The sequence below is a fragment of the Mastomys coucha genome, unplaced genomic scaffold, assembly GCF_008632895.1.
Source record: "Mastomys coucha isolate ucsf_1 unplaced genomic scaffold, UCSF_Mcou_1 pScaffold13, whole genome shotgun sequence".
Lineage (NCBI taxonomy): Eukaryota > Metazoa > Chordata > Mammalia > Rodentia > Muridae > Mastomys > Mastomys coucha.
This window is the reverse complement of record NW_022196895.1, coordinates 31114314-31129641: the sequence shown is the minus strand read 5'-3', so window position 1 is coordinate 31129641 and position 15328 is coordinate 31114314. Positions and strand designations below refer to the sequence as shown.

The 15328-nt window shown below is 38.5% G+C and overlaps 1 protein-coding gene across 1 annotated transcript in view; it reads right to left on the bottom strand.

Annotated features, from left to right (window-relative positions):
* Ctnna1 (catenin alpha 1) overlaps window positions 1-15328 on the bottom strand; it is a 137823-nt gene that overhangs the window by 95822 nt on the left and 26673 nt on the right. The window contains exons 2-3 of the mRNA XM_031365346.1: window positions 5046-5152; window positions 3336-3531 (exon numbers count right to left, since the gene is read on the bottom strand). Coding sequence (XP_031221206.1) covers window positions 3336-3531; window positions 5046-5150 — 301 coding nt within the window. The 5' untranslated portion in view covers window positions 5151-5152. The remainder of the gene's footprint in view (window positions 1-3335; window positions 3532-5045; window positions 5153-15328) is intronic.

Sequence of the window (15328 nt, the reverse complement as noted above, 5' to 3'; positions counted from 1 at the left end):
TTCTGATACACTTATAGCATTATGGTGGTGTTTTAAGGTACCCAAGTTCTCATACATGTTATTCATATAAGAAAATTTTACAAAACTGTATGCATTCATTGTTATGGTTGCATAGTGGCTGGAGAGACGGCTCAGCAGGCATTAACTTGCTGCTCTTCCAGAGGTCCTGAGTTCAATTCCCAGCAACCACATGGTGGCTCACAGCCATCTATAATGTGATCTGATGCCCTCTTCTGGCATGCAGGTGTACATGCAGATAGAGCATTCATACATAAATAAATAAATCTTAAAAAAAAAATTGGGTTGACAAGATGGCTCAGCAGTTAAGAGCACTGACTGCTCTTCCAGAGATCCTGAGTTCAATCCTGAGCAACCACATGTTGGCTCACAACATCTCATAACGAGATCTGACGCCCTCTTCTGGAGTCTCTGAAGACAGCTAAAGTGTACTTACATATAATTAATTAATAATTATTGTAATTATTAAGGTTGCATAGAAAGCACAGGGCACACACAAACCCCAAACACAGAAATCTGACTTAAAACTCACATAAACAAATAGTTCTTTGAACGCAGCAAGCTTGTATTTTTAACAGTGTAGGAAAATCTTAGATTAGAAATTAGCAAACTGCCGGGCAGTGGTGGCGCGCGCCTTTAATCCCAGCACTTGGGAGGCAGAGGCAGGCGGATTTCTGAGTTCGAGGCCAGCCTGGTCTACAGAGTGAGTTCCAGAACAGCCAGAGCTATACAGAGAAACCCTGTCTCGAAAAAACCAAAAAAAAAAAAAAAAGAAATTAGCAAACTATGAAAGCTAGAAGATCCTGGGCAGATGTCATACATACCCTATGAGAACACAAATGCCAGCCCAGGCTACTATACCCAGCAAAACTCTCAATTACCATAGATGGAGAAAACAAGATATTCCATGATAAAGCAAAATTTACACAATATCTTTGCACAAATCCAGCCCTACAGAGGATAATAGATGGAAAACACCAACATAAGGAACAAAACTACACCCTAGAAGAAAGTAATCTTTCAACAAATCCACACAAATCTAATTCCACCTCTTACAACAAAAACAGGAAGTAACAATTAGTTTTTCTTAATATCTTAATATGAAAATTAATATTACCAACATATCCTAATCAATTGAAATCCAAAAATATGAGGAATTAGAAATTTGTTGACTGTCATCCAATGGTCTTTCTAATTTAGTAATTGGAGAAATAGGTCCAATATTGTACAATCCATATACACTTTCTGCTTGTTTATACGTGACAGTGTCTTGCTGTGTACCACATAATGGTTTTGAAATCATGCTTCTCCTATCTTAGCCTCTCTATTAGTAGGATTGTTTATTTCATGTTGTTACACTATACTATGGTTTTCAGAACAGCTTACATATTTCAAAAGTATTGATACAGCCAAAAGAAACGGAGACAACTAACTTGGGCAGTGGCTTATAAGAGAACAACAAAGAGTGAGACTGAATGCTTTGCTTGACGTTTGTAACTATTGTACCAAGTTTGAAGAAGAGGACTTTATATGTTATTCTTTCTCTGAGATGAATGCTTTTCCAAATCATCACAGCCAATGAACCAAATTCTTACCCTCACCTAATGTGTGTTCCACCCTCCAAGCAGAACCATTGTTCATTGAAACAGTTGGCGAGTGACTTTATGGATAGACCATCTTAATACCTATACCATTTCTTAAATGAATGTAACCTGTTCTCTATGGGCTGAGAATAAAGTCACTCACTCAAGTCAATTAGCTTTGACCATAGCAGGAAGTCTGTAACCAAAAATCGTGCCTACAATTCATTCCTTGGTGCAGTAGAACTGTCAACTCTCAGCTTAGCTATGATGGAAGTAAAATCCTTTGGTGATTGAGGGTCATTGAAGTACAGCCTTATTACAATGAAATCCAATGTCTAAAATTGTTCTTATTTTGGGCTTGTACCACAGTAAGAGCCAAGATTTTAAGCTCTACTAAATACAAAACAAACAAAAAGACTATGTATTTATGTTCATTTAAAAAAAATACTAGTACTAATGCTAGTAGTAGATATATTATTTTAAAATATACAATTAATATGTTTGGAGTTATTTAAAATTTATGTTGAGAAAAATGTATATATTTTCAGTATTGCTATAGACAAGCATCTACATAAGACAGTTCAATTAATTGTTTTATATCAAACAACTTTTATAACACTCATTTTTATTGTTATAATATTTTATAAATTTTAAAGAATATGACAAAAAAGATATTATAGGTATTAAAGGGGGTCTCTGGGAGGAGTTGGGGTACAAAAGGGAAACAATAATGTAATTTAATTCTATTTACTTAAAATGTTTTAAATGTTAAGAAATTCAGATAAATTGAAATCATGTATCTTTTTCATCATAATGGAATAAGACAAATCATTTAAAAAAAGAAATTAGCAAACTATATTTTATATATCAAAACAGCATACTTCTGTTTTTGTAAGTTTTATCAGATCATACCTTGCACATTTGTGTATATATTCTCCACAGCTGCTTTCCAAATTCAACAGAATGGCTAAATAGCTTCAACAGTGACTCTATGGCCAGTAAAACTAAAATACTAGCTGTTCCTTTACCAAAAAAACCCTAGAAACCCCTATCTAACCAAAAGTAGTCAATATTGATCCAGAACAAACACATCTTACAGTCCCTTAAGGAACCAATGTTCCCATAGATACCAACTAGGCATTCCTTAGATAAGCAACTATTTAATTGCTAACCTAAAACAAGTTAGGTTAGGCTTCAGACCACTAAAGACCTTCTAGAGAAAGAAAATCATATTTCTTCTGCTGATTAATTACTCAAAAAATAATGGTAGCTTAAAAGGAACATTTATAATCCTTTGGGGTTAGTTGAGAGTGCAGTCTTCTGAATCTTGAGTGTAAATAAATGGATATCTGTTTCCAGGAGTTCATTCATATGCTCGGCAAAAGTACGCTGCTGGCCATTACACACACACACACACACACACACACACACACACACACACACACACACATCCAGAGAGAGAGAGAGAGAGAGAGAGGGAGGGAGGGAAGGAGGGTGGGAGGAAGGGAGGAAGGGAAGGAGAGAAAGGGAGAGAGAAGGAGAGAGAGAAAAGAAGGGGAGGGAGGGACACACAAGGATGGAGGCAGGCAGGCACCCACAGTTGTCCTAACTTCCTGCTGTGGCACCCATATATAGAAAGAAACGGACACATGTACACATACATATAAATAAATCTAAATTTAAAATTTTACTGAATTTCTAGGAAAACCTGTCTCTCTTCATATATTGACCTACCTTGTTTTCGAACATCTTCTACAGCAGCCACAAGCTCCTCCTTGAGAAACTGGCTCTCTTTTGCAATTTTATCTCCCTTTTCCAAGAAATTCTCAGTTGCTTGTTCAACAGATGCAGCCAAAACATGGGCCTTCTTAGAACGGCCTCTCTTTTTATTAGAGGGCCCTTTACTATTGGTGTTTACCAGGGTTGTAACCTAAAAGTTTAATTTAAAGAAAAAATAATCATTTAAAATGAAAAATAGGAGACTAGTATCTTTAAAGATAGCAATCCTAAGTTAATAAGTAAGTTAGGTGGCACACTTAGAGATCTTATATTTTTTGTTGCGAGCCTAGCCTTTAATGGCTGAGCCATCTCTCCAGCCCTAGAGATCTTACTAAACATGACATAACACAATTCCAAAAATTATGCTATATTTAATTTCCAAAATAATTTGTTTCTTAATGTGTAAGATAAGAAATATAATGCATATTTTAACTTCTTAAGTAATCATTAAGTTTTTAGAGAGACTTCACAGACTAAAAATATGATTAGGGATAAGTAAAATATCATTTATTTTTAGTCAAGGTATTCCAGAAACAGCTGGACAATAAATTTAGCTTTACCCGGAGACTACAATGAGTTATTGTTACTAGTCTGCAAAATGTTCTCAGACAACTTACTTCTGAAGTCTGCTCAAGTTTATATTACTCAAGTCTGCAAATCTTAGCATAATTAGTAAAGTTCTTTAATAAAGAAAAGAAAAGCCGCCCATAAAAGTCTACTGTGATGATACTTAAAAGTTCTAGAACATTAGCCATCACTAATAAGTTTAATATAACAGATGATCTGTAGGTTGAAGACGATTAGAGATTTGCTACAATGTAAATCTGCCAAACATAAGACCTGAAAAGTACAGTATACTGGGTTCAAAAAAGCAAGTATTCCAGTAACCCCCACACATCTACATATAAACATATAAAATATTAGTTTATGACTTGGAAGGCAAGTTTTTTGAAGATAGCAAATGCCATTCTTGTTTTCTCTCTCTCCTGATATATAAATATACACATATATTAACTATGCCAAAAGAGTAAAAATATATAGCTGCTAAATTAATAAATGTCATCACACTATGATGCATGTATTTGTAACAGAATATACCAAACCTACACCCTCACCTAATCCTACACAACGAAGGGTGCACTAAGATAAGTGGAGAACCTGAACCATCAAGTCCCACCTTCCCTGAATTCCTGTCTGATGGAGGGTGAAGTTATCTGCAAAGCACAAATATTTAGAAATTTGTACTATATAATACCAATAACCCTTACTATCAGCAGTAAGATTTCAGAAAAGGGCAGGTGTAGTCTAAAATTAAATAAAGTCAGGCATGGTGGCACATGACTTTAATACAAGTGGCATTCAAGAGGTGGAGACAGGGATCAGGAGAGTTCAAGTCCACCCTTATATACCTAAGGAGGTTGAGGTCAGTCATGGTGATATATATAACCTTGTCTCAATTACAACAGTAAAAAGAATTAAATAAAGTTATGTACCAGTATTCAGTTAGTAGTGTAACCAAATTAACTAAGTACTGTCAAACTAACTAAAACTTAACCAATTCAAATTAAGACTCTGAGCTAAATACTCTCAGTTGTGGTTTGTTGGCAAGGCCTATCGCTAAAGAATGTTACAACACAACAACTATTTGTGTTTTCAGATTGTTACCTGCGTAACAAGAGGCTCCAACAGTCTTTCGACAGCCAGAGTCCTAATCTCCAGGCTTTTGGGGTCCCATTTGAAGTTTATGTTGCCTGTGTGCACAGCAGTCATTTCTAAGAGATAAACAAAAAACCCAAAGTCAGGCAGACATCAAACAGAAACATGAAATACATTATAAAGCTCTCACAAAGAGTTTCCTATCAGTAAAGCAGCATTCACAAGAGGATGTAACTGTAACTAACCTGCAAATGAGCTCTTACACATAGCAATTTTGTGTTTACACAGAGATAATCTTGACAAAATTTCTCCAATACAAATTCACTGTAGATTGAGAAATCTCAATCCTGGCTGAAGAGATGACTCAGTAGTTGAGAGCACTGGCTGCTCTTGCAGAGGACCCTAGGCTCAGTTTCCAGGACCCGCATGATGTTCATAACTGTCTAACTCCAATTCCAGGTGATCCAACACCCTAACACAGGCATATACCAATACACGCAAAATAAAAATAAATTTAAAAAAAAAAAGAAGTTTCAATCCATATAGATGTGGTGACACACACCTTTAATCCCAGCACTCAGGAGGCAGAAGCCAGTAAACCTCTGTGAATTCAAAGCCAGCCTGGTCTATCTACATAGTGAGTTCTAGCACAGCCAGAGCTATATACTGTGGGAAGGAAGGAAAGAAGGAAGGGAAGGAATCTCAACCCATTAATGAAATGGCTCAGCGGTTAAAAACACTGGCCGCCCTACTGAAGGACCCAGGATTTGTTCCCAGGCCCCATATGGAAGCTAAAAGCCACCTGTAACTCCAGCCTAGCCAATCTGAGGCCCTTTTCTGGCCTCAATGGTCACTGGGCACACATATGGTATGCATACATACAAGCACGCAAATCACTCATACATCTAAAATAAAAACAAATCTTTTAAAAGAAATCCCAATCTAAACTAAATTTTGAGTTAATAAATAAAGGAGATGCAGAAGTATAGTAATCCTCTCTATGAGAAAACAGATATAGCTCTTAGCACAGCACTGTGGTCTATGAATTCAAGGCCAGCCTGGACTACAATTCCAGGTGATCCAACACCCTATTTCCCATATTTCCCAGCTAGTTACAAAGGTCTAAGCAGCAAGACTCTGTTTTTAATTTTTCCCCCCATTGGTATCTGCCTGTATTTTCAAGTACACAGTAAACTGAACCCAAAATTCAGATTAATTTGAGTGTACGATAATTCACACATGTAATCATAGCATCTGAGAAGCTGTGGCCAAAGGATTGCTGTAAATTTATGGCCAACCTTAGTTCACTTGAGACTATCTATCAAAAAAGAAAAAAGAAAAGTGCAAGGGTAGTCTAAGAGATGGCTACTCAGCAGATAACCCAGTAACCCAAATAAGGGTAGGACAGGAGAGTGCCTGCTCCAAAGCTGTCCTCTGATCTCCACAAACATGACGTGGAACACACACATACCTATCATACAAACAATAATAAATAAGTTTAAATTAAAAAGTTTTAAATGGAGTAAACAAAGCTAGGTGTGGAGGAGCATGCCTGTAATCCCTCAAAAGAATGAGTCAGGAAAATGTGATGTAAGTTCAAGGCCAGTCAGAGCTCTGGATTGAGGCCCATACACACAAGAAGGAAAAAATGCCAGAGGGAACTAGGGAGCCGAGCACAGTGGTTCATGGTTATAATCCCACACACTCAATAGACTGAAGCAGAATTTTGTAATTCCAAGTCTGCATGAGTTCAGGCCAGTCTAGTCTTAAGAGAATGAAATCCGGGGGGGGGGCAAAATTAAAGATTGGGGGGGAAAAAACAAATTAAAGATAAGTAACATTTTATAGAAGTATATGAAAAATATTAAAACGCATACTACTGACAGAAAACAATCTGAAGTATAAATGTAAAGGGGGGCTGAAATGCATCTACCATAGTATTAACAAAGTCAAGTCTAAAAGTTGGAAGTAACCTATTAAAAGTAGTATTAACATTTTTCTCTTTATTAATTGTGTTTTCTAATATTATGGAACTACATAACTATTCAGGGGGAAAGGCTATTTTCATAATTAACAAAAATTAAACTCTTTCCATAATATACTGAGGGCAACAGAATCCAAGAGCACACCAAATCATCTTAACTACTCTGAACTTGTCTTATTTACACAGGAAGCACCTTTCCCAAAAAGCTTTTCTACAGATTCAATTAGATAAAATAGATTAGGATCCTCTGGGTGATATAGTCTATCTTAATATGAATTAAGGAAAAAGTTCTTCCAAACAAAAGATCTAATAAATACAGTATAATGTATTTAAATAAGACACCATTTAGGCCAAGAATATAGCTTACCCTATTAGTCCCAGCACTCAAAAAACTTAGGAAGATCACAAATTAAAGGCTAATCTGGGCTGAGTAATAAAAACCCTGTCAAAGAATTTAAAACAAGTTTAAAGTTAAGAAAAGGGGAAAGCACCATTTAGGAACACCCATAGTAATAAATGATTCATGTAAGAATAAAAAACACGGCCGGGCGGTGGTGGTGCACGCCTTTAATCCCAGCACTTGGGAGGCAGAGACAGGCAGATTTCTGAGTTTGAGGCCAGCCTGGTCTACAGAGTGAGTTCCAAGACAGCCAAGGCTACACAGAGAAACCCTGTCTCGAAAAAACAAAAGAAAAAAAAAACCAAAAACACCAAAGCATGGGGCCAAAAAGACAGCTCCACGCTAAGAGCACTTACTAACCCTGGCAGACAGAACCAATGCCTCTGCACCCACATGCACACAACCACAGACACAGATGTGTACACATACACACATGAATGTACACAGAGGGGAGGGGTAGGCCTGGCTGGCCAGGAATTTGCTATGTAAATCAGGCTGACCTCAAAATCAGAAATCCACTTGGCCCCATGCCTCTCTGCTGAGATTAAAAGACTGCCCTACTATGTCTGGCTTAAAATAATAATTTTTTTAAAGATTTATTTATTATTGTAAGTAAGTACACTGTAGCTGACCTCAGACACACCAGAAGAGGACATCATATCTCAGTATGGGTGGTTGTGAGCCACCGTGTGGTTGCTGGGAATTGAACTCAGGACCTTTGGAAGAGCAGTTGGTGCTCTTACCTGCTAAGCCATCTCTCCAGTCCTAAAAAAATAATTTTTAAAGAAAAAAACTAAAAAACAAAAATAAACAAAAAAGAAAGATAAAATGAAGGAAAAAAAAAAGAAAAAAAAAACTAAACCAAGTAGTTGGGAGCTAACTGAAATACTAAATAACTATATGGTTTCATAGAAACCCAGATTATGTATGACCAAGGAAGAAAACACTAACTTTACCTTACAAAAAACATGGAACACATGCCCTTGACAAAGTTATCAAGCTAACATCAATTTATCAGAAGACAAACTGTATCCCTTGACATGAAGCACTATGACAGATAAAACCTCACTCAGGCTGTAGGAACAGCTCAGCAGTTTAGAGTAGAGACTGCTCAGTTAAGAGTAGGACCCAGGTTCAATTACCAGCACCCACATTGGTCAGATCACAACTCTAATTCCACTGCACTTGATACCTCTGGCCTCTCTGGGCACCCACACTCACATGCACATAAACACACATACATACTCATAATTTAAAAATTAATTTAAACAAATCATTTTTGCAGTACATCACAAAACTACATTAACTTCAATCTAATGTTAAGTAAATACCAGAGTGATAGTAAGACATGTTCCATAAAATTAAGAAAAGGTCAAGAAAACCAAATATATAAAATTTTAAAATGGATGCTTTATTTATAATAAGCATAGTAATTCATGTTAAATTTCCAAATTTTCATCATTTCACTTTAACTATCCAAGCATTAAACATTGAATCACATAATGGCAATTAGAAAACAAGAAGTAGATTTGCAACACAAAATGCAGTTTCCAGACAATTTATTCCCTATACTTATATTATGCCAGACCTACATACTTTGGGTCTTTAAAGGTTATTTGTCAACTAAACTGATAAGCACAAGTCAGTAATCCTTAAGAGATGGGATGGTCTAGGTTGTTAAAGACCACTAACCGTTCAAGCAAATGTCATCAAATGTCATAGATAAGACAGTTTAGAAGAAATTATTTGCCCTGTTGATCCTAGTTTCCTGGCATTTCAAAGAGACTGCACCAATACAAACAGGAGAACCTTTCAGGATTAGAGGACTAGACCCTGTGATTAAGGAGAGTAAACCCAGGTGGGCATTTAGAGCAGTTCATAGTTACTGAGCAAGCAGACACAATTCACTTTGAGGGGTAGAGTAGTTGTCCTTGGAACTGAACTCAGAGCCTAACACACACTAGGCAGTTACTCTACCACTGACACTGATTCATTTTCCCAAAGAAATTCTTCTAATAGTTTTCTGATATAGAAAGTTTTCTAGATACAGGGAGAACAAAAAGAAAAGAAGCTCCAAAGTTTCAGGTTTTATTTTATTTCAGACAGGAGTATCTCTCACTACATAGCCTTGCTGGCCTGGAACTCACACAGATCTGCCTCCCTCTGCCTCTGCAGTACTGGGATTAAAAATCTTGCTCCATGACACCTACAGTGAAATTTTTACGTTTTATTTTGCCTTCATGTCTGTATGTGTACCACACACATACAGAGCGCCCATAAAGCCAGAAGAGACCATCGGATTTCCTCAAACTGAATGAGTTGTCATTTGTGTACCAGGAACCAAACCAAAATCCTCTGGACAAGCAGCAAATGCTCCAGCCCCCAAATTAAATTATTTTAACAAAATGGAAATGGTGGTCTATGTGTATAATATCAACACTTGGTTGAAGCAGGAGGATCATCTCAAGGCCATCCTAGACACTGAGCTGAAATCAGCTTTAGCTACAGAATGGAACCCTATCCCAAAACTACAAAAAACTTTCTGAATCTTTCACTTTCCTGATTCTAAGACTTCAGAGCCCTATGGCATCCCGTGTGTTAAAAGCCAGCTCCATTGAGAAAGTTAAGGCCAGGCAGTGGTGGCACACACCTTTAATTCCAGCACTTTGGAGGCAGAGGCAGGAGGATTTCTGAGTTCAAGGCTAGCCTGGTCTACAGAGTGAGTTCCAGGATAGCCAAGGCTACACAGAGAAACTCTTGTCTCGAAAAAAAAAACAGGGGTCAGGTGGTGGTGGTGGCACATGCCTTTAATCCCAGCACTTGGGAGACAGAGGCAGGTGGATTTCTGAGTTCAAGTCCAGCCTGGTCTACAGAGTGAGTTCCAGGACAGCCGAGGCTACACAGAGAAACCCTGTCTCAAAAAAACCAAAAAAGAAAAAAGAAAAAAAATCAAGGGGGGAGGAGCGTGGAGGGGGAAGAAAGAAAGTTAAGGCTCTGCTACTTTCAAAAATACAACTGACAAACTATAAACACAACAATAAATCAAAATGACACCTGGCCTCCCCAGGTGAGAGATGGGACAGACAGACCAACAGAAAAGACCAACTCAAAAGCTTATGTCCAACTGATCAACTCAAAGCAATTATCACAGTTACTTCAGATGACCTGAATTTAAGAGAAACCAGACATACAAATTTCTATTTGAAATCCCCAAACTTAACTGTTGGTAATTCTTTTGAACTGGACTGTTGGTATTCTGACAGTACATAAGTGGACCACTGGTACCATGAAAAACTACTTCTAAAAGGTCCACATCCCCTGATCCTATTTATCATATTTTCTCCCCTACCTTTGGATGGTGGGCTAGAATGGGGTGGGGGTAGGGGGCACGTTTGAGAGCCCTTATTAAAGTCGGTTTTGAGAAATCTAAGCCTACAGGTGGTGCCCAACATGGCTTAGGCATAATGGGTAATTCTTCTAATGTGCTAGAGGAAAGGTCAGGCTATGAGTGGTTAGCCAATATTCTTTAAGGGTGGCAAAATAGCAGCTAAAGCCGATCAGTGATCTCCTACCTTGTTCCTAGAGGGAGTTTTTTAATTTTGTTTCCTGCTGCCTTTTTTTTTGTTTTGTTTTTTGTTTTTGTTTTTTTTAAAAAAACTCTTTAAAAAAAGATGGGGGGGAGCTGACAATTTTCTTATATTAGATAAGATTGCAGAGTTGGCTAAACACTTAAGAGAGTTTTCAAATAGAAGTAGAAGTACTTGGGAAGCAAAAAGCCAGTGGGAGAACAACAGTGTTCAAGCTTGATGTCTGAGAGCAGGAATGTACTGCACAACGAAAAAGAAAAGCTATGAGACTCTTCCAGGGGTCCTGAGTTCAATTCCCAGCAACCACATGGTGGCTTACAACAATGTGTAATGGGATCCAGTGCCTTCTTCCATTGTATCTGAAGACAGCTACAGTGTACTCATAAATAAATAATAAACCTTTAAAAATAAATAAAAAGTATTCAAAAAGGGGTGGGGGAGCTAAACAGGCTAGAAAATCAACTGCTGCCTTGTCCTGCTCTGCTCCCTGCACTTTCCCTGGAGATGCCCAGAGCACCTCCCTGACTAGGGGCCCCCCCCGCACAGGTACCATGAGATAGTGTTCAGTCAAGTGTACCACCAGAGGATTTGCTCAGGCCTACCTACACAGGCACCTTCACCCTTCACACAGTCTTTGTGCAGCACAAACCTACCAATGACATTGGTCCTGCATATAATGAGCTGACCTGGCATCCAACAAAAATGCTAGATTTGAAGCATTTTAAAGAGGCTATGGTATTATATAGCTTGCACTCTCCACTACTTAAAAAAAAGTTAAATGCTTGGGCTATGCAGAATAGGGTTATTCCCCAAGATTGGAAGAGATTGGTGTCATCTGTTTTATAAGCTGGACAACAATTATAATGGTGTCATAGTAGAGATGCAAAGCCTCAAAGTTCTCAAAAAAAAAAAAATAGAATATAGCAAAGAGGATAAATGTTACTAAAGACAAACTGCTTGGTGAAGAGCTTTATGCTGATTTACAAGAACAAATCCAATCTGATGATGGCATACTTGAACAATGTTGTGTTGTGGCTTTAAGAGACTGGGATATAATTGAGGAGCCAGAAGGGAAAAGTCTACTTTATTTATGAAGGTAATGCATGGACCTGTAGAAGCATTCACCAATTTATTACAGAGATTGGGTCCAGCTGTAAATAGCCCTATCAGACCCTGAAACCAGAAAGTCATTGATAGAAATGTTGGCCTTTGAAAACATGAATAATGAACTATTCATCAAAAAGCAATCAGACTACTGAAAGCATGAGGAACCCCAATAGACAAATGGATAAGAGAGACAACTGATATTGGTTTCAGGAGCATCATGCTAATATCATAGGGCAAAGAACAGCTAGAAGTCTTAGAAATCAATACATGATACTTTAATTATGATGAGTTTGGCCATGTTCAAAAAGATATAAGGCTAGAAGATTCAGAGCTCAAAACAGCAGGTACACTGACTCTAGGGAACATGGTGTTCATAGAAAAGAACAAGCAGGTTCTGACTCTTATAAACCACAAAGGTTGGGCTGGCGAGATGGCTCAGTGGCTAAGAGCACTGACTGCTCTTCCAAAGGTCCTGAGTTTGGATCCCAGCAACCACATGGTGGCTCACAACAGTGAGGGTCCGCCAGCAACCACCCGTAATGAGATTGGATGCCCTCTTCTGGTGCGTCTGAAGACAGCTACAGTGAAGCGGGGCAGGGCCGGAGCAGGGCCAGCAGAGGTCCAGAGTTCAATTCCCAGCAGCCACACTCATCATGGCTCATGGCCATCTGTACAGCTACAGTGTACTCATATACATAAAATAAATAAAATAAATCTTTAAAAAAATAAATAAAAATAAACCACAAAGGCTTCCTGAGTACTGTAGCTACTGTGGTAAGGGCAAATATTGGTCAAAGGATTGCCAGACCAAGAGGGATGATGACGTGTGTAGCCGCCAGCGGCCACAGAAAACTGGGTTCCTGAAAGGAAAGCTGAGGCAGTATGGGATGGACAGCGAGAGAAGAATGAGACCAAGACAAAGTTTCTGATCAAGGCCCAATGTTTAATTCTGGAGTCTGAATTATTAAAGGGGGGCAGCAACCCATCCCCCACTATACCAGGCTGACAAAAGTCTGTAGCTTTATCAGGATCTCTTCAGAAAAACAATCTTGGCTGCTCAGCAGGTAGTGGCTTCTTGCAGGAAGCTGCAGACATGGCAGGACAATAGACTTCACCTAGGTTGGAAGAATCCACCCTAGGTGGGCTAGCCAACTGGCAAAGACAAGGTGATTCAGCCTGCTCAAAGCTGGAGGGACAGGAGGTAATCTCCCGCTCTCAGGAAATGATCTGGGGGCCTGTCAGCTTGAGGTCCCGCAGTAAAAAATACAAGTTGTCTTCCTTTGGTCATCCAGAAAGTACCAAGCAGGAAAGAACATGAAAACTGATCTTATACATGCTACAGAAGGGAGTGCAGGTTTGGATCTGGCCACAGATACGCCTCTTTCCCTATCCCCAAAAGTTGAATGTTACAAGTTACCCACGGGTACACTAAGGAACAATGAAAATGCTATTGGGAGGCAGTGGGTTAACTTCTCAAGGACGTATTGTGCATCCAGGTATAGTAGATGGGGATACCAAGGAAGAAATTAGAATCGTGGCATGTGTGAGAAAGGGAATGCAAATGGATGCAGAGAATAGGACTGCTCAACTGTTGTTTTCTTACATTAAGGGCAAGGCTGCTCCAGTAAAAAAGACAGGAGGAAGTACAGAAAAATGTGTGTTCTGGCAAACAATGGTTAATGATCAGAGTCCCAAGTTAATGGTGTAAACGAATAGTGCTGACACAGAAGGCTTAGTGGATACAGGAACTAGGTTAGTATGCTTTCCCAAAAGGCTTAGGATCCAGATTGGCTGCTTCAGAAGTTTTACACAGTTTACAGGAAGTGGTAAATTATCAGAAATAAAAGTGTCTGATGGACTGTGTGGGAACAGAAGAGCAAACAGGGAAGTTGGATCTTATGTAGCTGACAGACCCATAAACTTAAAGGGAAGGGATCTTTGGATCCTTTATAGCAATAGGGCACACAAATTAATATTCCTGCAATTCCAGAGACACAAAATGAGGAAATTGAGTGTTATGTGGTAGATGCTCCTGGGGAAGGTACTGATTCAGGGATCAAGAAAAAACACAAACTGTGCTCACGATCCAAAAACAGGATATCAGAGGAATCAAATTTCCAAATTTATAAAAGGGGCCATTGCTGACAAACCAACAGTCTTGCCCCTAACAGACCTGTATGGCAAGAGCAGTGGACCATAACAAAGAAAAACTGCAGGTACTTGAACAACTGGTGAAGCACAGTTGGAGGCTCAACATATAAAAGAGTCTACCTGCCCTTAGAATTCCCCTGTGTTTGATGTAAAAAATAGATTAGGAAAATGGAGGAGGATAACAGATTCAAAAGCAATTAACAAGGTAATTCAACCAATGGATCCTTTAAGCCTGGACTTCCTTTACAATCTTTTATAGGCCAAGATCATGGAAAATAACTGACTTGAAAGACTGCTTTTGAGCAGGATAAGGAAAGGTCTGCTTTCTCAGTACCTACTTTGATTAATAGTCATCCACTAAAGAGACCACTGGAAGGTACTTGCACAGGGACCAATAAATAATCCAACTTTATGTCATAAGCAATTCCCTTGATCTATCACTTAGCATTATTATGTGGACGATATTCTGTTGGCTGATTCTGATAAAGATGTTTTATAGAATGTTTTATGTAACAAAGAATTCTGCCATGCTGGGAGTTACAGATTGTTCAAGAAAAAATACAAACAGGAGATTCATTTAGTTAGTTGGATTATAAAACCAATCAACAAAAAAATTCCACCACAAAAGGTACAGATCCATAGGGACCAATTGAAACAATGATTTTCAAAATTTAATGGGAGTTATTAACTGGCTGAGGCCTACAATTGGATTAAGTACATCTGAGTTAAGTAATTTGTTTCAAACATTACAAGAAGATTCAAATTTAAACAGTCCAAGATCTCTAACAGATGAAGTAGAAAAAGAATTAATTCTTGTGGAACAAAGACTGCAAGATACATACACCAACTTTCAGGAATAAATCCACCCAAAACTGTAGTATCTCTTACAAATGCTGAGGTTATGTCATTATGAGGAACAAAGCCAGGGCAAAGCCAGGCAGTGGTGGCACACACCTTTAATCCCAGCACTTGGGAGGCAGAGGCAGGCAGATTTCTTAGTTCGAGGTCAGCCTGGTCTACAGAGTGAGTTCCAGGTCAGCCAGGGCTATACAGAGAAACTCTG